Source organism: Lissotriton vulgaris, chromosome 9, assembly GCF_964263255.1.
Source record: "Lissotriton vulgaris chromosome 9, aLisVul1.2, whole genome shotgun sequence".
Classification (NCBI taxonomy): Eukaryota; Metazoa; Chordata; class Amphibia; order Caudata; family Salamandridae; genus Lissotriton; species Lissotriton vulgaris.
In genome coordinates, this window is record NC_141697.1 from 401,243,787 (window position 1) to 401,268,275 (window position 24,489).

General features: G+C 42.6%; 1 protein-coding gene across 1 annotated transcript in view; it reads right to left on the reverse strand.

Moving 5' to 3' along the window:
- The window catches only part of RTL1 (retrotransposon Gag like 1), a 34,174-nt gene extending 17,329 nt beyond the window's left edge, over positions 1–16,845 (reverse strand). Inside the window, exon 1 of the mRNA XM_086939465.1 lies at positions 14,731–16,845. Within this exon, the coding sequence (XP_086795591.1) occupies positions 14,731–16,845 (2,115 nt within the window). The remainder of the gene's footprint in view (positions 1–14,730) is intronic.
- Positions 16,846–24,489: the final 7,644 nt, after the last annotated feature.

Below are 24,489 nucleotides of genomic sequence, written 5' to 3' on the forward strand. Positions count from 1 at the left end.
GTCTCTCCGGCTGTAGACACTACTGCAGGCCAATTCTTGATGGGTCCCCCAGACTCCTGATCTTGCCGCACCTGGGAAAACATTGGGGGCCCACCTTGCTGGACACTAATTTTGGTTGATGCCGATTTTATGCTCCGCCTACACCGCACACTTTCTGAACTGAGGACAGCAGAGCTTCAACGTCCCCACAATTGCCATAGCAGTCACTTGCCCTCATCTTGTCCCAGTTTTGCTGTTTTGGGTGGTGGTGCGCAATTCTACTAGCCTCAAACGCACAGGCCACAGAAAAAGAACAGGACAACAGCGTTGACATGGGGATGGGTCCCGGGGCTCGGCTGTAGTGTCATGGGCTGCTTCAACCAACCCCGATTTACTGGCAGAACTCAGGGCCGGATTTAAATCAATAGACAGCAGATTTGACACACTCAATAAGCGCCTAGGCTCCCTTGTGGCCCAAATAGACATTCACGATCAGCGGTTAGACACAGAGGAAGGTCGTATTTCGGATCTTGAAGACAGCGCTGCTCAATCGACGAAATGATTGGAATGAATGAAAAAAATCTAAAAGACATTGCCATTAAAAATTAGGATTTGGAAGCGCGTAGTCGTCACAACAACCTCCATATAATTGGGGTTCTGGAGTCGACCAACACGAGCAGAATGGACACCTTTGTGGAATTGCTGCTGGTTGACATTTTTGGTAAGGAGGAGTTCACCCTTAGTTTTGTTGTGGAGTGTGTGCGTCGATCGTTGGGCCCACGTCCTTATCCTGCACTGCAGGAGAACACACACTTATATAGGCCTGGGAGCGGAAACAGTTGTGGGACTGTACCTGCTCTAAAGACGTCAGCCATCTTGGAACTGTAAATTCAGTACCCCGCTGATCAGTAGTGGTTAAAAGTGGACAATTCATCAGCCTCTGAGGTGTGTTGATGTAAAGCTCAAGGGTCGTGGGGTATTGATCATCATTATGCTCAATGGGCTAATTCATAGTAGTAAAACAAATACCCGTTGGTCATATAGGAGTGTCTAATCTCCGCATACGGCTTGATAACAGTGATAGTGAGTAATAGAGGTTAAAAATGGGCAATTCATCAGCCTCCAAGGTGTGTTGATGTAAAGCTCAAGGGACATCGGGTATTGATCAGCATTATGCTCGATGGGCGAATTCATAGTAGTAAAACAAATACTGTTGGCCATCTTGGAGTGTCTAATCTCTGCATCCAGCTTAATAACAGAGATAGTGATGGGCAAATAACGGCCCGAGAAGTAATAAAGAACATATCAAATTAAAGCAAATGCAGCTGTGTGCATCCAATAAGGATCTGAAAATATGATTTTGAATATTGCTGTGTGCATACAGAAAATGTTTTGTAGAAGGAAAGCAATGATGATGCCCCCATGTAATGGTGCATCCACAGCAAGTTTAGGAATGTAAAAAAAATGTAATAAACGGAATGTGGGTGAACCATCCCTAGGGTAACAAATCCATCTGGATATAAAATACCTGAAACAATAAGTTATTTATTATTTGAGTCCAAGAAAAAAGGGGGTGTCCTAGTAGTCGAGTTCTAAGGTAACCTTAAAGGAGAGTTAAGGGAAAGGGATTCCCGAGTTCAGTGTGTGCTGCAACTGTCTAATTAGAAAGGTACAGAATAATAGTTATAAATCTAAATAACATATATTATATGCCCACAGGATCTACAAGCACAATCCTGTGGGTCACCTTAAGATAGTTAAACATACCCAGTAAGTACATCCGTGCCAGAGTTAGCATATCAGTTCCAGAGTAAATAAGAGAGGTTGTGACAGTAGAATCCTAAATCCGAGGGGATAGGAGAACAGGTATAAGGAAACAGTGCACTAGCTTTGCGCAATCTAAGATGCAGACCACCTAACTACAAATGCCAGGTATGGGTCCGGTTCTAATCCCAGAGATCACTGATTTTTCACTGTGCTCATGTAGTGTGGCTAGTCTTAGGCAGATATATAATTTACCATAGAAGGGTTCTTCATTGTATACAGTTTGTTCATAGTGGTGATAACTTTGCTCAGTTGTAGATGTTTTCTAATTGCAGCACAGCTGCTTCATAATACAGCATAATAGTTTCAAGACATATTGTAAACTTTCCCCGTGCCTTTCTTTTGTTTATTATGAACATGCATAAGTGAGAAAACAAGGGACTTGAAGTTGTGTTCTGGGTTGCCAATTTACCTGTTACTCTGGGAAGGTTAGCGAGCAGGTAAAGACTTTTGAGTAGTCAGATTTAGGTCCATAGTTACAGATGTGGTATAGTGACTCAGTCCCTACATTCTTACATCCTTTGATCCCAGGCATATTCCTGTTTCCAAACAGAATCCCTACAACCCTCTTTATTTCCCGGTTGTGAGGAGGAGTTGAAACAGGGCATTGTGCCTTATAAACACTGCAAAATATTAGGGCAGGGTTTACGTAAATAGCGACTTTGTAATTCGGGCAGATGGACCCACCGCTTAAAGAAGTTAAAAAATATTATATCAGCACTACTGTTACCAGTATCCAATCATGAGTAAGTGTATTGGTTGTAGTACACACTTTTATTATACAGAATTTTTTTTTTATAAAGGGAAAAGAACCAAATGGATGTATGTCCAAAATTGCGCGGGAATTTACCTCCCGAGATACATGTAGTCATTTCAGTAGTTGTAAGGTAACATGATATCATGTGACCAGGCACATACGTTACACCGGTCCTTGCCGTAAATGTTGGAAAGTTTCAAATCACTCCATACTCATATTGGTGAGGACGTGATGGTTAATGAAAATTATGGTGTTGCTCTAGGTAAGAGTTTGCTAGTATTGGATCTTGCCTGGAAGTAGTGTAATGGAAATTTTTGGTTGGGGGTGATCTAAAGCTCTAAGGATGTCATAATTTATTCACAGGTTGGAACTTATCAGGGTTCAGCTGTTTCTCCCCTTTTTCTGCTGGTCAAATTGAATAGACATATATATAAGGTGAGTCTTGCCTCACTATGTGTACAAACAAAAGAAAAGAGGAATAAAATAGGAAACATGGTTACATATATTATGTCTTACCTACAGGGGAACCCTTGCTATTTTGAGGTCTAAACAAATAGATGCGCCATAATACACCACAGAGACTGCCAGGTGGTGAGGTCAATAAAGAGTAAGTTTTACTTTTCGGACAATAATATAAACCCTATGTAAGAGTGTGGGGAAAAGGTTCAATATGATATAAGTTTCTTTTGGATTCTTACCAAAAAACTTAAGGAGATACTGTATATTTTTTTGAGACAAACAAATTGATTTCTTTCGCGGTGATGTGATGAGATGCAAATGGTGCCGAAGCATTAAAGAAGATTGCTTCCTGGTTAGGATCGTAAATTTATTTCGAGCAAGCGTTCAATAACTTGAGGGTTTGTAAATGTTTTTAATGTGAACGATGTATATAAAGACTTAGGGCCAGATGTATCAAGGCTTTTGCGACTCGCAAAGGCTGAAATTCGCAGATTTTCGGCCTTTGCGACTCGCAAACGGCCGGTTTGCGATATTTCACATGTATGAAATAATCGCAATTCATTTAATCGCAATTATTTGCGATTCCTTCTTTTGCATAGCATTTAAGGAATCGCAAATTTTGCGATTCCTTAAATGATATGTATGACACATTTTTGGTGTGCGAATTTGTTTAAAAAAATCGCATTTTACCATCAACTTGTAGTTGGTGGTAAATTGCGATTTTTTACAAAAATGCCCTAATTGGCATTTGTAAGGGTGGCATGTGACACTCATACATGCCCATAGGGCATGTATGTGTGCCACATGCACACACATGTAGATTTGAGGGGTGCAGCAGGGTGTCTTTGAGACACCCCTGCACCCTTGAAATAATTCTCAAATTGCGATTAGCAAATTGCGAATTCGCAATTTGAGAATTACAGCACAATCATTCCTATGGGCCTCCTGGCCCATAGAAATGAATGGGAAAATTATTCCTTAATTGCGATTAGCAATTTGCTAATCGCAATTAAGGAATTGTAAGGAATCGCTAAAAAATAGCGAAATTCTACATACATACCATTTTGCACTTCTCAAATAGCGATTCCTTAACAATCGCTATTAGAGAAGTGCAAAATGGTTTCTTGATACATCTGCCCCATTATACCTATGTCTAAATAAAATATGCCATGTGTTTAGTGTTTACACATAAGGCCAAATCTTCCAAAATAAATCGCAGCATTTTTAAAACTAACAAGAGTTGTACACCAGAGGTCATCCTTTTATGTGCGATTTCGGCGCTTACATAGGTCAGGGACATTAATAGAATAGAAGTATACAAAAAAAACGGAACCTAGTAAGTGAATATGATTTTCTTCCCATAAATAGATATTACGAAGAATAATTTTGGTAGTCGTATGGGAAACCACCCCAACTGCCTGAGGTACACATTATTTGTTTGAAAGGCAGTTCACCGTTCGGTAAGTAGACGAATCTCTTCACAAACACTTATTTGGGGAGTCTAGAAAACTGACACTTTTTTGGGGTGATACTTTTGATTTTTCATCATTTTTCTGGTGAAAGTAGGTTGTTTTTAAACAAACTTTCTTGCTCACGTACTCGGGTGTTTCTAATTTTCATTCTGAAACTTACAATCTGCTAGCTTCTTTGGTGGATATTTTCGGGCATTCATGTCCTTTTTTCTATACAATCACAATATAAATTGATTTTTCTAAAATCTATTTCGTGTTTCTGCCAAAATCAAACTGAGCATTTCTGATGTATCCAAAGTTCACGATATGTGAAACAGACAAAAGGAAAAAATTCTGTATAATATGAGTGTGTACTACAACCAATACACTTACTCATGATTGGATACTGGTAACAGTAGTGCTGATATACTATTTTATAACTTCTTTTGTTAGAAAATGCTTTTAATATTTGAAGGGACAGTTACAATGATATATATCTTGTGTTACAGCCTTGACAAAGTCTAAGGGAAGACAAAACATGTGTTTTTTGTTGTATCATCAAGAATCAATAAAAAGAATCACGTCTTTAAAGAAAATCCAGTGATGTGGACTCTGCTTTTTGAAAACATTTAAAGGATTTGGACAGTTCAGTAGTACGAAGAAGATTGAAGTTGTTAATTGGCGTATTATACATAAAGCCAATAATTATGTACCTTTGAGACAAATATAAGGGTGTGCTATATATTTCGTTCATTTGTTCTAATTGTGTTTACTCAACTTTTGGCTGAGTTGTTGGCACCTCTGGGCAGTAGGTGCAAGGAAGAACGGGTTAGCAACCCGAACAAACTATTGATACATGTATAAGAAAACTCACACTTAAAACTGTTATTGTGAATAATCTGGTGATTGTGCGTTTCCAATCCTTTGAAAGGATACACCTACTACCTAAATACTTATGGCTACGCTTAAAAAAGCTGGTTGGATTTTCCAGTGTTTTGCAACCTGTCTTTAGAGTCCCAACTATTTCCAAGCACACTAGAGACTGCAAGAGCAGTTCAAACCTGAGGCAGGTAGGAATATTGTGCAGTATCACTTAGAGCCCACCTTCACAAAATCCAGTCAGATACTCTGTGGGACAAAGGCCAAAAACAGAATGGTCTCTCTATCCCAGGTCCCTACGTAGGTTGCCAGTCCAGTGTAGATTTTACTTTTCAAAGACCTAGGCCCAGATTTACCAAAGGATTGTCTTGCTCTTAAGGCACACAACGTGATGCATAGGCAGAACAATCCTTCAGTCAGATTTGCCAAGCAACGCTAAGCCAACTTGGAGTGCCCTAAGTGGATCGGTATTTCTGGAGTAAGGCAAGGAAGCGCAAGCCATTCGCTTGTGTTACTCTTCCCTGGTAAAGTGTTCTAATGGTGGAGCATGAGTGTTCCCACGTGTCCATTCATGCTTTTTGACACTTTCCTAGTTTTTCCAAGACTACTGAATTTGGGAATGCATCAAAACTGTACAGCTTCCCGATAGATGCCCCTCTCACTAAGTTTACTGCATTCGTCAGAACCAGACTGAACTGCACACCTCTGAAACACAGAGACATTTATTGGGATGCAGAGTAGAAAGGAAGGCAGTGACTCTGTTATATAGTGTGCTCCTGGAATTCCACCTCACTGAGTACCCTGGTTTGAGGTGTAGATGGCATACCATCGTAGTCCAGGAAATGACTGAAGGACAATGGGAAGGTGTGAAGCGGCAGGTAAAAACAATGATAAGGAACCTGAGAATTAAATATACCCAGTTCAACTACCTTCACCATATATACTTTACTCCTGTGTTATTGAACCGCATTATACCAGGTGTAGAGCCTACATGCCATAGAAGCCCCTCACAGACAGTGTATTTCCAGCACATGGTTTAGTCTTGCTCCCTAATAGCAAGGTATTGGGAATCTGTAGGAGCAACTATGACTGAAATCATAAACAAACCCCTTGAGCAGACCACGGAGCAATGTCTCCTAGGGCTGATACCCTATACAAAAAGACTAAGTATGTCACAAAACTCATTGCCCTAGCATACGCTTTGGCTAAGCACAGTGTTGCCATGGCCAGGAAGTCACGGGGGCCCACCAGCGGTGAAGGAGGCTCAGTGATCTCCTTAAATAGGGGGCGGTGAAGACAGATGCGTGGGATAAATTACACACACAGGGCCTTAGAGGCCCTTGCGCAGATAAATGGCACAATTACCTGAATGCATTAAAATCTAAAACAGATGATAAACCACCGTGAATGAAGGGCACAGAAGGACCAGAATTTTCATGATGGGGTGGAAATAGAAGAGCAGCCTGAGGAGTGCCACTACACACCATCATTGAGCATCCGAAGACGCGGGCTGTACCACGCATGAGGACACCCTGTGAGTAGTGCAAACATTGACTGAAGAAATAACACGTACAGTAGGCACACATATTATGAAAGCTTGGTACCCTGCCAGGGATGCCCCTGTAATCACTAGGAAATGGTGTTCCTTGAGTAGGAAACTGTGATTAAAACCCCGCTTTATAGTTTAGTTCCACGCGAGAGAGAGTGGTAATGGTTCTTGGTTATTATTTTATTTTCTGTGTGGGCCTCTGGTGAATCCTATATCTCCCAACTGCAGCTGATCACATGGAAATAGTCTATGTGTCTGTATGTATAATTTTGAGGATTGGGAGACGTCACATGTCTCAATCCTTGCTAACATGTGAAAGACATTGGTAATATGATGTGCGTATAACTGAAAAGTGGTTTTTATGCCTGAATAGTTTTGCAAACTGCACACAATGATGACGATGGATCAAATAATGATGAAGTTGGCCCTCAGTGTCTCAATTACATTGAAATAATATGATATTGCAGTGTGGACTTTGGATCAGCTCCTTGCTCTTGATTTGATGGCTTTCTTGTTTATCTAATTTCTGTGCTTTTTAATAAATTACTCCCCTTCCTGTTTTTTGTTTCTCCCACCTCTGGCGCATTTCTTCTTTACTACATTTTGCTTAGACAACTTGAGTCCTTCGACTGCTTGCATTCAGCGAATTACTTTTTTTCCACTCCAAGCGGTTGCATGTGTCTTAGTGCTTTCTCACTCATGTGATCCTTACCCCTTTAAATCCCGTCCTCGCGTGTTCTTTGTTTTGCTTCTGTCCTCCCTCAAACAAATTAATTTATCTCTCCGAACAGATGCATCTGCTTTTTTAATTATTTGTTTAAACCCCCTCTGCCCCTTCCTTGCTCTCCACAAGCCATGCTCAGTCCACCCTGAAGCATTGACTACTTCCCGCTAACTCAGAAATCCCCTGCCGCTTTCCGTCGCATATGAAAACTCTTTTTTGAAGGAGCCAGCAGCTGCAATTTGCAACCAGCTGCGCCTTTCTTTTGTATGTGCTTTGACTGCTACTTTTTAATTCACAACTCTGATATTGGTGTCTGCCATCATGGAAAGATACACATGTGAGTGTGTGACGATGTATGCATGCAGAAATATATTTGTGCCTTTTTTCTCCTTATGCAGAGCACCGTCTGCAACAACAATTGGCGAAGCCAATATGTCTATATTGACAAAGCCAAAAGGCAAGACGGATTAGCTTTGGCCATGCTCGTTTTAATTTGCAGTCTGGGTTTTGTAACTTTTTCATGTAAAATGAAGACTATAAGTCCCAGAATGTAAAGCAAAACCCCGACCTGCATGAGCTAAGCATGCTTTGACCTGGGAAATTCGAGAACCCCGAGGACAAGAGGTGCCAGTAAGACAAGCAGAATGGGATAGAGAACTTTCGTGGATGTGGTAGCTCGATGGAATATTGCTTCCAGTATTTAGGTCTATGTTTGACCCCGTGGCCAGTGGTTCAAATCCGGGCTCAGCCTCTCTTTCTCTCGAGGTCGAAAAGTAAGTCTAAGTGTGCTGGACAACAACAAGTGTTTTTAGTTAGGAGAAGTGTGGCTCACCGGTTAGAGGAGGCAGTACCTGATGCAGAGGTCAGACCCGGGACCAGGGTTCAATCCCGACGCGGCAGGGCCTTGAGCTGAAAATGTCCACGGACTCAATAATTCTCGCCTCGGTGCCTGCTCGAATCGTGGGTTCACACTCTGCAATTCTGGGCAATAGCTTGCTTAATCTCCACTACGGCCCTACCGCGATGGGATGCCTGGTCTTCACCTTGGGGATGCCCAGTAGGGGTCATCTCACAGGGAAAGACCAGGACGGGTTCCCAAAGCAAGCCCCTTGAGACCTTACAGTGAAAGGCGCTATACAAGAACGCATGATTTACGATTTACGATTAGTTCCCAGAGGCTCCTTGGAGTGACAGTGAGCTTTACAAACATACAATTCAGCCCAAATCCGTTTTGGCTGTGCTGTCCTCCTTCAGCCCCAGCGCCACTACACTCTCCCTCTTTTACTCCAGCTTCCCCTATTTCTCCTTCACTCAGCCTTTCCTTTCCACCATGTGACTCAGGCTGCCTCCCTCCTTCAACCAAAATGTTAATTCCACTGTAAGGCCCGGCGGACTAACCTCTACAATGTCCCTTCATCCCTCCAAACCCCCTCTCTACCCAGTTATTCTTTCACTCCTGCTTCCTAAATTCCCTCCTACCCACATACCTCAGCTCCTCTCTACCTCCTTCACATGAGTATCACTCTCTTCGCCCAGCTCTTCTCCCACTCTTCAGAGCACAGGCCACCCAGCTTCACCGCAGTTCTCCTCTTTCTCATTTATTTCAGCTCTTCCTTTCCTCTCCACCTTTGATTTCTGCTCTCATTACTCCTTCGCCCGCCCGAGCTCTTCTTCCTCTTCTTTAGCTTCATCTGATCTCCTCTCTCTCCTGTTCACCCCCCACCTCTTTATTTTTAGCCCTGCTCGGCCTTCATTATCAGCCACAGCTCTGTTCTCCCATCTGCAGCCCCTTCCTTTCTTTCCCTCTACATCTCCACATGTCCACTCCCTCTTTTAAATCAAAGCATCCACTCTGTCCTCCACTTCGCAAAACCCTTCCCTTATCAGTGTCCAGCAGGGCTGGTGTTTGAAGGCCTCTAGAAACCCGATTATTCCACACCGCCAGCATCCCCAGTGTAAATGTTTTGTTAATGCACATACAACAGGGAAGGAGCACTGTTTCTACTGTCCTTAAAAGAGTGGTATCCCAGAAACCCACCACTGTGACTTATCATTCACACATGCCTGCCATATTCAGAATTAGGCTTGTCTACTTTATGTAGGACTGCATCTTCGCAATCCTAACTTGGAAGAAACCTCTTATCTCCCACCTTTCAAGCTGTGCACATGAAGGTTCATCAGTCGGTGCTAGACAGGTTTTAAGTGCCTGGTCTGCACCATGCTAGTGATCCTTCCCCTCGCAGACAACATGTTGGTGCCCAATGGTCATCTCATACACCATATCCACCTTTGTTCACCTTTCTGAGTCAGTTTCCGTGGTTCCATGATGATTGCCCAAGACCTTCCTGTCAACTACGAATTCACTGAGGGCATTCTCCTTTTTGCTCCTAGTGGCACAGGTCAAAGGCAAGATGGCAATGGATAAGACTGTGACATTATATACCTTTACTGGATATTATGTATTAATGGTTTCACACCCCACTGCGCTGTATGCTAACTGTAGACCTCTTTACCATATCTGCATCCCTCAAGATACGTCTCATGTGATGCTGTGCCTCTTCTATCCATTATTGTATTCTACCTGCACCGCCAACACCGTCCTGCACCCAGGTTCAATGCCAGAAAGTGTAATACTGCAAGAACATTCTAATTGCACTGTCCAGCCATGCCAGGGCACCAGTTTCTTGTCAGTTGAGCTGACTCAATTAAGCTTTACTGTTTTGTAATGTGCAAGAGGAGGCTTCAGAAGTGCATTTTTGGAAGCAAGTTTTGACTCGTGTCTGTGCCTTGGTGGTTGTTCTAATTTCCCCTCACTCTGGAGGCTAACTCGTACCAGCAAAGGATTTGACATTTTGGGGGCTTTAAGGCGGAAGTTGTCAGAAGTCTCATGGCCTTCCAGCCATCTTGGTGAGGTCAAACTACATCAACACGGTGAATTTTTGATAGACGGCTGATATGCAAGGTGTCAGAACATTGACATACTGTCGATAGGAATACATGTCTAAATGTGAGATTGCTTTATATAGTATTCCTTATCACATCAGCAAAACAAAAACAGCTAGTAATTTTTGTTTTATTGCATGTCTAATCTGGCCATTGTTGTTGCAATTTTTCCTTGTTAAAACTAGATATTTGCTTGGGGTCATCGCTAGTATACCAGTTATTACTGACTATTTGTGAGTGCAGGTACCCAATTTGTGGCAATTTTGCGGCAATTGAAAGGACACACACGTACACAAAGGAATGCAAAGAGCCAGTATAACAAATTACTTCCAAACGAAAACCTACAGTTGTTGATTCTTTTTCATAATATTTAGAGAATGAATCAATATAACTCTCTTGTTACCGTGGTTGGGATATTGCTTTTTTGTTGCCTGGTGATTCTTCTGAAGCATTCCCTATCATCAGTTTTTCATTATTTTATACAATTCTGTCAACAGATAGCACAGGGACAGCAGGGAACTCCACTCGAAGCATCAACCATTTTATCACTTCAGTAAGTTTGCTTCATTAAAACCACAAAGCTTAGAGAATTAGGAGAAAAAACATTTACCAGTATGTTAGCTTTATGATCAGAAAAGTGATACAAAAGGCAATGCGCGCTTCAACACTTCCTTCTAAATTATTTTTCGCGGGCTCTCTGCCACTGAAAACTGTGATTTGACAGTTGAAGAGTACATGCTGTGCCTGTGAAGTTATATATCGAATCTCTTGTCTTGAAGCAACATTGCTCACCAAAAGTACTTCAGTAAATGAAGTCAATTTGTTCTATGTGTGCAGTATGCGTTTCAAATATATGGGCCACATCCATTTCCATCTCTACAAGACAGTGTTCAAGTGCACCAAGTTAAGGTTAGCAACAGAGCCAGGCCCTTATCTAGAGTAGGGCATACGCAGGATGTTTGCCAGAATATCGCGGGTATCCTGTCTGCCATATTAAGAGTGAGTGAAAGGCTGTCAATGGCGCAAGACTCAAGCTCTATTAATGCCTTGACAAGTAATTTAAAAAGTTTTTGATATTAGGATGTTTTATGTGTGATTATATATATCGCCTCAATCCCTGTATCAGCGTGTCCATTCGAGCCTGAAGCTCGAAAGGACACGCTGATACAGGGATTGAGGCGATACGAGGGCACTCGAGGGCAGACTTGTTGCTTGGGGAACTGCCATTGCATCATTGGTTCCTGCTAAGGGTGCCGTAGTGAAGATTTTACCCCACACCCTCCCCATTCCACCGGCCTGGGACGCTTGCAACATGTGGCATCCTGGGAGTGGTAGTTCAGGATTTACCGATGAATTCCCACAGGTGTGCCGAATTGCGTGAGGGAGGGGCGGACCTACGCCAGCTATTTTCAGGCAGCAGGAAATCACCTAACAATAGGACTGCATTGGGTGCTGGGCACTGAAGAATGCTCTCCATGCCGAAATGCATTTGCCGCCACCCTAGGTGTTTTCCAGGCAATAAAGGCTGTCTCACCTGCTCACCTCTGAGTCCTGCTTCGTTCTTTTTTGGAGGAAGGGTTTACATATATATATATATATATATATATATATATATATATATATATATATATATATATATATATATATATATATATATATATATATATATATATATATATATATATATATTACCGGTTGCCAGTAGGTAGTTATAGTTAGGACCTATTTTCCATAGGAAATCTGCAACATTCTATCTGGAATAACTTTAGCGCCAGTTGAAGAATCTGTCAGAAGTAGTACCTGAATTTCCTGATTCCGCGGGAGCGAGTGGCCAGGTCTTCTATTCAGAATATTTCCCAATTCCCAAACACCCCTACACCCGGATTTCGCCGAGCCCAGGAATGGAAGGGAAAGGGGACGTGGATAACGAACAACAAAGAGAGACTTCCACACTGGTGCCTTCTTCGCGTCCTCTATGTATGAGGGACTGGTACACCTGTAACAATTAACAGAGAATTACTACAGTTCTAATAACCCTTGCCTGCTTATTGCTCTCTCCCAACATCCCTCTAAGTACCTGTAGTAGTGTGGACTGAGCAACTCTCTTAATGGAATACTGATAACATTTTCTTCAATAAGTGGTACTCCTGTTGTCGTTAGAGTCTTATTAGGTTGACAAGAATAAAGGTGGTAAACTACTGTATTATTATATGCATACAACAATACCCTAATTTACTTGTAGAGAATCTGTTCACACTGAAGTTTCATACAGTCTTTCAATGAAGGCTTCAATTCGAAATACTGAACTTCACTTGTTGAAAGTCTATGAGCTGTCTGGAGAAAACCTGGCTCTGACTAGCCTGAGCGGAGCTCTTCAGAATAGCGCAGCTGAACAAATGCGGAATTGACAGTCTTAGGCAAGAAATTGAACTCCTTACCGCTCTCCAGAAGAAATAGCGGAGCAGATAAGTTCACCTGTGTACCGCCTCTGAATTCACCTCAGCAGTGCAGGAAATGCGGAAAGTGGCTGAGTCTCTGCAGGAAGTGAAGGCGGGAAACTGAACTGAGGAAACGGAGTGCCGATAATCCGCTCGGCGGTCTCCACAGGAATGCGGAACCAAGAGATAGGCGGGGGAAGCAGGCGGGGCTTCGGAATCTGAATACCTGCAAAACCCTTCCTAAACTACTTGCAATAACCCAGTGGAAACCCAGCAGCAAACGGGGAAAGAACGGGGACAGAATGACTGGAGCTCGGAACGGACAACCAACCGCCATGAAATTTCAGTTGAAGTGCGCCAGATAGAACGCACTAGCCCATGAAATGGCAGACTGCTACAAACGCTAGAATGCTAACCTAGTCCCCAGCGCGGAACAACCAGGAAGCATGAGCCTGAATTTGAAGTGAGCGCCAGATTGGAATCTGCCTAACAGAGGGACATCGCACCTTGTAAGAAGGGGCATTGGGTGGTCTAACAGACGTACCTGGCCAGATCCTGACAGTACCCCCCACCAAAGCCCCCTCCCTAGGTTTCGAAGGATGACTCTTATGAAATTCCGTGACCAATCTGGGAGCATGAACGTTGCAACTAGGTTCCCAAGACCTCTCCTCAGGACCATAACCCTTCCAGTCCACTAAATAGTAGACTTTTCCTCTTCTTAATTTGGAGTCCAAAATTCGCTTAACCTCAAACTCTTCAGAACTCTGCACAGTGATTGGGGCAGGTGGTTTAACAAGTCTAAGATTTGGGGGGTTTCTTTTTATCAATGAGACGTGAAAAGTTGGGTGAATCTTCAGTGACTTAGGAAGAGCTACTCTAACACTCACTGGATTAACCATCCGAATGACAGCATAGGGACCCACAAATCTTGGTTGAAACTTTCGATTTCCCTTCAACCGCATGCGTCGAGTGGAAATCCAAACCTTTTCCCCAGGCTCAAAATTGGGACTTTCTCTTCGCTTCTTATCTGCTTGAGTCTTGTAAGCCTCTTTAGCCTTATGGAGATTAGAGGTTGCCCTCAGGAAAGATTGGCGTAATTCTTGCACCACCTCCTCAGCTGCCGGAACCTCAACCTCCTCCCGTCCCACTAACATATTGGGATGGCGACCAGAATTCAAGTAGAATGGGGAGAAACCTGTAGCTGAATGGACAGAATTGTTATAGGAAAACTCTGCAGTACTCAACAAGGTGGGCCATTCCCCTTCCTGATCCATCAGATACATCCGAAGATATTGTTCAAGGTCCTGGTTTACTCTCTCCGTCTGTCCATCCGTTTCTGGATGGTAACTGGTGGACAAACGAGAGTCAACCCCCAATCCTTTGAGGAAGGACTTCCAAAATCGAGAAACAAATTGTGGACCTCGATCTGAAATAACCACCTTGGGAATCCCATGCAACCTGACTATGTGCTCAACAAACAGCGTGGCCAACTGGGGAGCAGTAGGAAGGGTTTTCAAAGGAATAAAATGGCTCATCTTGGAGAATTGGTCCACTACCACCCAAATCACAGAATAACCTTGACTAGAGGGCAAGTCTACGATGAAATCCATGGATATGGTGTGCCAGGGAGATGGGGCTACAGGTAAAGGCATAAGGAGACCCTGTGGGGATTGTCTCAAACTTTTACCCTTAACACAGGGCTCACAAGTGGCGATGTACTGTCTCACCTGAGTGTCCATGCCCGGCCAAAGGAAGGTTCTCTGAATTAACTCCAGTGTCTTCTTGGGACCTTTATGACCTGCCAGCTGATGATCATGGAAATGCTGAATGACTTCTCTTTGCAGTCTTTCACTGGGGACGAACATTTTTCCAAGTAAGAAGGGCTTCCCATCCTGAACTCTTCTATCAGGGCCTTCTACTTCCCAAGTTGCAAATTCAGTCTTGGCGAATTCCTCTCTAATCTGGTTCTCCAGTTTATCCTCAACTGTAATTGCCACAATCTTGTCTTCTGGAATGATGAATTCCTCCATCTTGGCTTTACTTTCTTCTCCCATACTCAGACGTGAAAGGGCGTCCGCCTTTCCATTCGCCGAACCGGGTTTATAAGTCAGAACGAAGTCATAATCTGCAAAAAATAGCGACCACCGCAACTGTCTAGGAGTTAAGGTTCGTGCAGATTTCAAAAATTGCAGATTCCGATGATCCGTGAACACGGTGATGACATGCCTCGCTCCAAACAGATAATGCCTCCATACCTTGAAAGCCTCTTTTATGGCCAGAAGTTCTTTGTCTGCAATTGAATAATTAATCTCAGCAGGAGATAATTTGCGAGAATGATAAGCCACTGGATGGAGTTGACCAGTGTCTTTCTGGCGTTGTGACAGAATTCCTCCAATTGCCAAATTCGAGACATCAGCTTCAATAAAGAACGGTTCCTTCAAATTTGGGTGTTGCAGAACTGGTGCGGTGACAAATGCTTCTTTTAAAAGCTGAAAAGCCTCTTCCGATTCTCGTTCCCAAATGAATTGTACATTCTTTTTTAGCAGACAAGTAATAGGACTAACCTTTTCGGAGAAATTCTGAATGAATCGCTGATAAAAATTGGCGAATCCCAAAAAACTCTGAATCTCCTTCACAGATCTTGGAGCAGGCCAGGACTTAATTGCCTGAAGTTTGGAATCATCCATTGATACCCCCTCAGGAGACAGGATGAAACCCAAAAACTCCACACTTGCCGAATGAAACACGCACTTTTCCAGTTTAACATACAGATGATTCTCCAACAGTCGCTCCAAAATTGCTCGTACATGGTCAACATGTTCCTCTAAGCTGTTTGAGAATATAAGGATATCATCTATGTAAACCACAGCTATACGATCCAGAAACTCACGAAGCACATCATTCACAAAATGCTGAAAGGCTACAGGGGCATTACATAGCCCAAAGGGCATCACTTGGTATTCGAACAGTCCGAGCCTAGTTCGGAAGGCAGTCTTCCACTCCTCACCCTCTGCCATGCGCACCAAATGATAGGCCCCCCGTAAGTCCAATTTGGTATACACACAAGCATCCTTCACCTGATCAAGGAGTTCAGAGATGAGGGGTAGAGGATAACGATTCTTTTTTGTGACCAGATTCAAGGCTCTATAATCGATGCAGGTTCTCAAGGTCCCATCCTTCTTAGGAATGAAAAACAAAGGTGATGACACAGGAGATTTTGAAGGTCGAATGAATCCGCAAGCCAAATTTTGTTCTATATAGTCTTTCAAATGAATATTCTCTGGTTCCGATAAAGCATAGATCCAGCTACATGGTAAAGAAGCTCCCGGCTCCAATTCGATCCGACAATCGTAGTCCCGATGAGGTGGCAATTTACGTGCTTCTTTTTCGTTGAAAACTTCCTTCAAATCTTGATATTCATCTGGGATAACAGGTAGTTCCAGAGCACAAACCATTTGGATTTGATTGACCAAATTTTGAGACATCGTGGAACCTGTGGTTTCTGGAATAGCCTGAAAACAGTGCTCGCCACAAAATTCTGAGTTCATCTTCACAGTGCGGCGGGACCAATCAATTTGTGGGTTATGATCGGTGAGCCAAGGCAAACCCAGTATGAGCTGAAACTGTGGTGCGTCGATCAAATTGAATCGGATGAAACTCTGATGTTCACCCGGGCCAACGACAGTTATCTCCTCAGTATCGTAAGCTATTGGCCCGGAAGACAAATTGGTGCCGTCCACTGCCTGAACTGGTTCTGGCCTTAGCTTCTTTTCAAAATGGATACCAATAGATCTGGCAAATTGGATGTCACAAAAATTTCCAGTTGCCCCCGAATCCACCATCACTGAAACCTCTTCCACATGAGTCTTTCCAAATTGAATCTTACAAGACAAAATCAAATGTGGGGCTGCTGACTGCAGAGTATTTGCCAAAAACTGAGATTTTGGAGTTGTCTCTTCCTTCGCTCCCACCAGTGCAACTCCGTCTACTGGTGGAGCCTGTCTTTTACCCACAAACTATTCTTCGATTTCTTCGGACAATCTTTGACAAAGTGACCTGCTTGGCCACAATACATGCACAACTTGCCCAGACGCCTCTTTTCTCTTTCTTCCTGGGTAAGAGGTCCTCGAATTGTTCCAACCTGCATGGGTTCTTCGATTGAATGACTCAGACCATCTTGACTCTTGACAGATTCGGACCTAGCACGGTCAAAACGCGGTGGAATTGTTCGAACTTCTTTCCGGCGTTCATTGCGTCTTTCCGCCTGCCTCTGATCTATCTGCAAAACTAGATCAATTAGTTCTGATACCTCCGTAGGCCTCCTAGGAATCTGAGCCAATCCATCCTTCAATTCATCCTTTAATCCTCGATAAAAGATAGCCGCTCTCTTCGCCTCTGGCCAACTAGTTTCTACAATCAATTTATTAAAGTGGGCCAGATAAGCCACTAGATCTCGGTTCCCCTGCTTTAACTCTAATAGCTCATTATCTGTGGTTTGAGAAATGGTTCTCCGATCAAAAATGCGCAGAAATTCAGCCTTGAACTCCTCGAATTTGTACAACACTGGATCGTTGCAAGCCACCAAAGGCAATGACCAAGCAGCAGCATCGCCACTCAGGTAGGACAGCACAAACGCCACCTTAGACTGGTCCTCTTTAAACAGGATGGGCTTGCATAGGAAGTGTAAGGAGCATTGGGTAAGAAAAATCTGTGCCTTATGGGGATCACCCTGAAATCTCTCGGGAGGGGCTAAAGGGATAGTAGGAGACATGGCGTGCACAACCTGTGTGGTGAGTTCTGACGAAGATGAGGAAGAGGGAGTAAAGGCTGGAGACTTGATACTCTCAAAATTAGGACGTGGGCTTTCAGATAACTCCTCCAATCTCTGACGTAAATAACTAGTCTCTTGATTTGACTTTCTCACCTCCTCCCTAGTCTCACTTAACTGTTTCTGTAACCCTTCAAGTACTGAGGCCAAAGCCTTAACATCTAATCCTTCTGCCATCTCGCTCAGACGGAAGGTAATTGTCGGCACTTCAATCTGTCAGAAGTAGTACCTGAATTTCCTGATTCCGCGGGAGCGAGTGGCCAGGTCTTCTATGCAGAATATTTCCCAATTCCCAAACACCCCTACACCCGGATTTCGCCGAGCCCAGGAATGGAAGGGAAAGGGGAAGTGGATAACGAACAACAAAGAGAGACTTCCACACTGGTGCCTTCTTCGCGTCCTCTATGTATGAGGGACTGGTACACCTGTAACAATTAACAGAGAATTACTACAGTTCTAATAACCCTTGCCTGCTTATTGCTCTCTCCCAACATCCCTCTAAGTACCTGTAGTAGTGTGGACTGAGCAACTCTCTTAATGGAATACTGATAACATTTTCTTCAATAAGTGGTACTCCTGTTGTCGTTAGAGTCTTATTAGGTTGACAAGAATAAAGGTGGTAAACTACTGTATTATTATATGCATACAACAATACCCTAATTTACTTGTAGAGAATCTGTTCACACTGAAGTTTCATACAGTCTTTCAATGAAGGCTTCAATTCGAAATACTGAACTTCACTTGTTGAAAGTCTATGAGCTGTCTGGAGAAAACCTGGCTCTGACTAAGCCTGAGCGGAGCTCTTCAGAATAGCGCAGCTGAACAAATGCGGAATTGACAGTCTTAGGCAAGAAATTGAACTCCTTACCGCTCTCCAGAAGAAATAACGGAGCAGATAAGTTCACCTGTGTACCGCCTCTGAATTCACCTCAGCAGTGCAGGAAATGCGGAAAGTGGCTGAGTCTCTGCAGGAAGTGAAGGCGGGAAACTGAACTGAGGAAACGGAGTGCCGATAATCCGCTCGGCGGTCTCCACAGGAATGCGGAACCAAGAGATAGGCGGGGGAAGCAGGCGGGGCTTCGGAATCTGAATACCTGCAAAACCCTTCCTCAACTACTTGGAATAACCCCGTGGAAACCCGGCAGCAAACGGGGAAAGAACGGGGACAGAATGACTGGAGCTCGGAACGGACAACCAACCGCCAGGAAATTTCAGTTGAAGTGCGCCAGATAGAACGCACTAGCCCATGAAATGGCGGACGGCTACAAACGCTAGAATGCTAACCTAGTCCCCAGCGCGGAACAACCAGGAAGCATGAGCCTGAATTTGAAGGGAGCTCCAGATTGGAATCTGCCTAACAGAGGGACATCGCACCTTGTAAGAAGGGGCATTGGGTGGTCTAACAGACGTACCTGGCCAGATCCTGACAGAATCCTCACAACATTTTCAAAAGTGGTGGAGCGCTCCGGTCCGCTCCTATCCTGAAAGTCTTGGGGTGATTTGTGAAGCGGAGGCTGAGAAAAAGGGGGTCCCAAAATGTGTTTTACCCATGCAATTTTCCATAGGTACCGTTCATCGCGGCTACAGCCTGAATGGCTGAACGGAATTACACCACATTTGGCAAAGTTGTAGTCCTTGGGTCAGACTCATGCATTTTGCTTATATTGTGTAAATCTGTTGAGTAGTTTTTGAGAAAATTACAATTAAAAGCACGTATATATCTATGGCCTCTGTGGAGCCGCACATCTTGCGCGGATTATAAGCGTACTGTCCCGATCACGCACAGAATGCTGATTGGCTGTCAACATTCAAAACCAGGAAGTGTTGGCGGCCATTTTGTGCCTTGGTAGAAGCGAGGATCTAGAAATTAGTGGAACAAGTGTTTAAAACGTATAAAAAGGGCAGGTAAGAAGTATTTTGACCCTCTAGACATGCTTAGGGGGTCCCACAAGGACCTCCAGGGCCCCAAAAATATTTTTTTAATGTTGAAAAAACTGAGAAATGTGCGCTGGGTGCATGGATCTGCCATAAAAAAATAAAAACGAAGCGCAGGTTCCAGTGCTTGTTTAAAAATTAGCAATGTGGGAAGGAGAAATCCCAGGGTCTAAAATATTGCATTTAAAGCGGGGGCAGAGGAAAAAGAGGTTCCCAAAACATGTTCTCCCCATGCAATTTTCCATTGGAATCGTTCATCACCGCTACAGCCCGAACGGCTGAACAGAATTACACCAAATTTGGCAAAGTGGTAGTCCTTGGTTCAGACTGGTGTAATTTGCTTAAATGGTGTAAGTTCCTGGGAAAATGACAATTAAAAATACATATATATCTATGACCTCGGTGTATCCGCGCATCTTGCGAGCACACTAAGCGCACCGTCCCGATCACGGGCTGAATGCTAATTGGCTGTCAAGTGGTTGTTAATATTCGAAACCAGGAATTGTTGGAAGCCATTTTGTGCCTTGGTAGAAGCGAGGATCTAGAAAATAGTGGGACAAGTGTTCAACACGTATAAAGGGGGCATGTAAGAAATATTTTGATCATCTAGACCTGCTTAGGGGGTCCCACAAGGACTTCTAGGGTCCCAAAAATAATTTTGGGGTGGGCGGAAACTGAAAAATGTGCGTTGGGTGCATGGATCCGCCGCAATAAAAATAAAAACGAAGCGGGGGCTCCTGTGCTTGTTTAAAAATTAGCTACCTGGGAGGGCCAAATCCCGGGGTCTAAAATATTACATTTGATGGGGTCCAGAGGGGCCCTGTAGCCCGGGGACCGCCATTCCTCGGTGCTACAAAATAAATGGGTGAGGGAGCTCAAAGGTCCATCTAAGCCCCAGGGATTGCCACCCTCAGGGGCTTTTTATATTTTGAGAGGGGGGCTGCATGGTCTCCATTCTGGAGCAGTCGAAAGCCTTGGGGAACACCACCCCCTAGGAGGGGCTCCTGCTGTGTCTCGGGATGTCTACACCCGGGACACGGCTGTTTGCTATGGCAGGGCGGGAGTCGAGGTTCCCATGTGTCATAGCAAGCTTGGGGGCATATTAACAAGTGCCATTTTGCCGCTATTTTTTTTTTTTTAAAAAGCCCAAAATGCTGTGAAAATTATATTGCCCTATTTACTAGGTGACGCTAAGATGCATTAATGCATGTTAGCAGCCGGTTGGTAAAGGTTTGCCGCGTATCTCCAATGAGTTGCAATGTAGGTGTTCTCAGTGGTAAGGTAGGTGTTTCTATGACTATAGCGTTGTATTTACCAGGCGGCCCTGGATTTGAGGACCAATAGGATAACTCTCGCTAATTGCGGTTTATGTCGGATCCTAACATCTGTTCTGAAGTAGACTTAAGCATGTTTAATATGCGAGGTGGATTGATATGTTGAGTCCACAGTCTTATATTAATAAGCTTTTCACTTGCGAACATAAATTATCGCTGTATTCCTCGTGATATTGGGGGCATATTTACAAGGAGAGCGTTAAAATTATTGTTGCTTTAGCGTTAGGAAAGTGTCGCTAAGGCGGCCATAATGGCTTAATAATAGGCTTTTGAGAATTTGTGAGAATTCCAATAGAAGCCCAGGTTTACACCAGAACATGTTAACACTATCCTTGATAATGTGCTCCCAAGTTTGCTATGGCAGGGCGAGAGCCTCGGCTCTCACTCGTGCATAGCAAACAGCAATGTTGAAAAAAATCTTCCGGTAAGATAACAAAGGATTTTGAAGTCCATTATCGCCGTTTTAGTTGTAGTTTCCTGCTGTTAAAGCAGTGCCAATTTTAACGCCGTCCTTGTAAATATGTCCCTAAGATTTGTTATGTCGAGAATCCTGTCTCCCATTTAAATAGGCATGAAGTATTTAGTGAAGTGCATTGTGAATCGTGAAGCAACACTGTCCAATTGTGATCAATAAAGAATTCAAAGAGTTGTGTACTTATTTTGCTTGTAATGTGTATAGAGGCAGATTTACAAGTTCCTTGCGCCACTATTGCATCACTTTTAAGATGGGAAAAGTGACACAAAGGTGGCGCAATGGGCTTGTAAGTCTTAGTTTGCTTTCCTCTCTGTCATGTAGAGGATCGTGGGTAAATATAACGGTTTCTGTACAGCCAGTACCTTTCAACCCTACGCCCAAACTGCTTACTCCCTGTTACCATAGTAACAGTTCATGGAACACTTAAGTGACCACACAGGTTACAAGTTCACCACACAATGTTGCTAATCCAAACAGTTACTGTGCTGGAGTTTTACATTTTTTCCATAGGAACTGTTAATCGCAGCTACAGATTCTGGTAACGAGCTAGTAAGGAGTTAGCCTCAGTATTACTTCTAGTTAATAACATAATTTCTATTTTTAATTGTTTAATGTTTTCTAAGCAAATAATTACCACACTAAATAATAGAGAAATGTTGTCAGAACAAGAAGACGTATATACTTTTTTAAATGAACTTTTATTTAAACAACAATAAATAACAAGAAATGTAACTTTAAGATAACAATATAATAAATAACTAGAAACATAACTTCACAAACTAAGGTAACACTTGGCAATATTTGTTAATTTGCACGTCTGCAGTGTGCCTGATATATTCCACCTTTCTTATAGGCCCGCGTTGAAGAGGTGTCTGTACGGAAGTGCCTAATGCGCCAGATTTACAGTATGGACCAAAAGGTCTTTAAAATGATTCAGGGATGAGACAGAATTAGGTGAGAGATCACGTCATTATGCAGGACAATATTGTTTATTTTCAACACATTTAATCGGAGGCATTGTGAATCTAGGCCGCTCTGCTTACCTTGTGTAAACACTGTGGTGAATAGAACTTGAACTCTGCTTTGGTTCTACACTGCAGACTGTATTAAATTCAGCCTTGATTTTTTTATAGGCAGAGTGGATAGCAGCGTCCATAACTTTAAAAGAGAAAGAGAAACAATATGAGAGAGAGTGAGAGAGAGAAATAGAGATAAAATGTGAGAGAGAGAAAGTAATAGATGGAGCAGGAGAGGTAGTCTTAATACTGGAGAAAATCTTCGTAGCTCACCTTTTTGCCTCAGTTGTGTGTCCAAGCATGTGCCGGTTCAAAGTGCAACCTCAAGTTTAGTGATCTGAAAGAGTTAGTAATAGCAGAGTACATACAACTGCACAAGTATATTTCTCTTTTATGTCTTTGCACACTCAGGATACTGTATTTCATCAACTTCCAATGCAAGGAGGTGTCTGTGCGCGTTTTTTCTCCCAAAGTACTATACCCCATGCACTCCCACTGCATAGGGGTGATTTCTCATTACTGCGTTCTTGGACTGTTGCACCCCATTGGATCACTGACAGAATATCGACATCAGAAATATCGACCTACAAGAATATCGAGTCAACAATATCGAGGGCAAAAATATCGACATCCTATCTACAACATGGTAAGTACAAAAATATCGAAAAAAAAATATAGATGTTAAAAATATCGATGTTAAAAACATCGATTTTTTTTATATATATAAATGTAAAAGTAAGTATATAACACTAATAAATAAAATATACATATTTAAAAGTATCTAATAATGTTTAAAATTAATAAATAATACATATATATTAATAATACATTAATTAAATATATACAGTAAATATATAATATATATGTACTGAACAATAAGTATTAATAATTAATTTACTAATTTATAAATTAATGAAATATATTCTAATTTACTAATACATTTACAAACATAAAACAATAACATAAATAAAATGTAAGTAATATAAAAAATAAAATAAACATTTGATATTTTAACAATTAATGATATAAAACGTTGGATACCGTAAGGGTAAAAATTACTATTCCTACTCCAGAGAGTGGAAAAGTAGGGAAAGCATTTGATAGCGTAGGGATAAAATTACTATTCCCACTCCAGAGAGTGCAACAGTAGGGAAAACTGACCCTGAACCCCAAAAACACCCCTTTACCCAAGAACTGAAAACTGACCCTGAACCCTAAAAATACCCCTTTACCCAAAAACTAAAAACTTACCCTGAACCCTAAAAATACCCCTTTACCCAAGAACTGAAAACTGACCCTGAACCCTAAAAATACCCCTTTACCCAAAAACTGAAAACTGACCCTGAACACTAAAAATACCCCTTTACCCAAGAACTGAAAACTGACCCTGAACCCAAAAAATACCCCTTTACCCAAAAACTGAAAACTGACCCTAAACCCTAAAAATACCCCTTTACCCAAAAACTGAAAACTGCGCCTGAACCCTAAAAATACCCCTTTACCGAAGAACTGAAAACTGACCGTGAACCCTAAAAATACACCTTTACCCAAAATCTGAAAACTGACCCTGAACCCTAAAAATACCCCTTTACCCAAGAACTGAAAACTGACCCTGAACCCTAAAAATACCCCTTTACCCAAAAACTGAAAACTGACCCTAAACCCTAAAAATACCTCTTTACCCAAGAACTGAAAACTGACCCTGAACCCTAAAAATACCCCTTTACCCAAAAACTGAAAACTGACCCTAAACCCTAAAAATACCCCTTTACCCAAGAACTGAAAACTGACCCTGAACCCTAAAAAAACCCTTTACCCAAAACCCCAAAACTGACCCTGAACACTAAAAATACCCCTTTACCCAAAAACCCAAAACTGACCCTGAACCCTAAAAATAC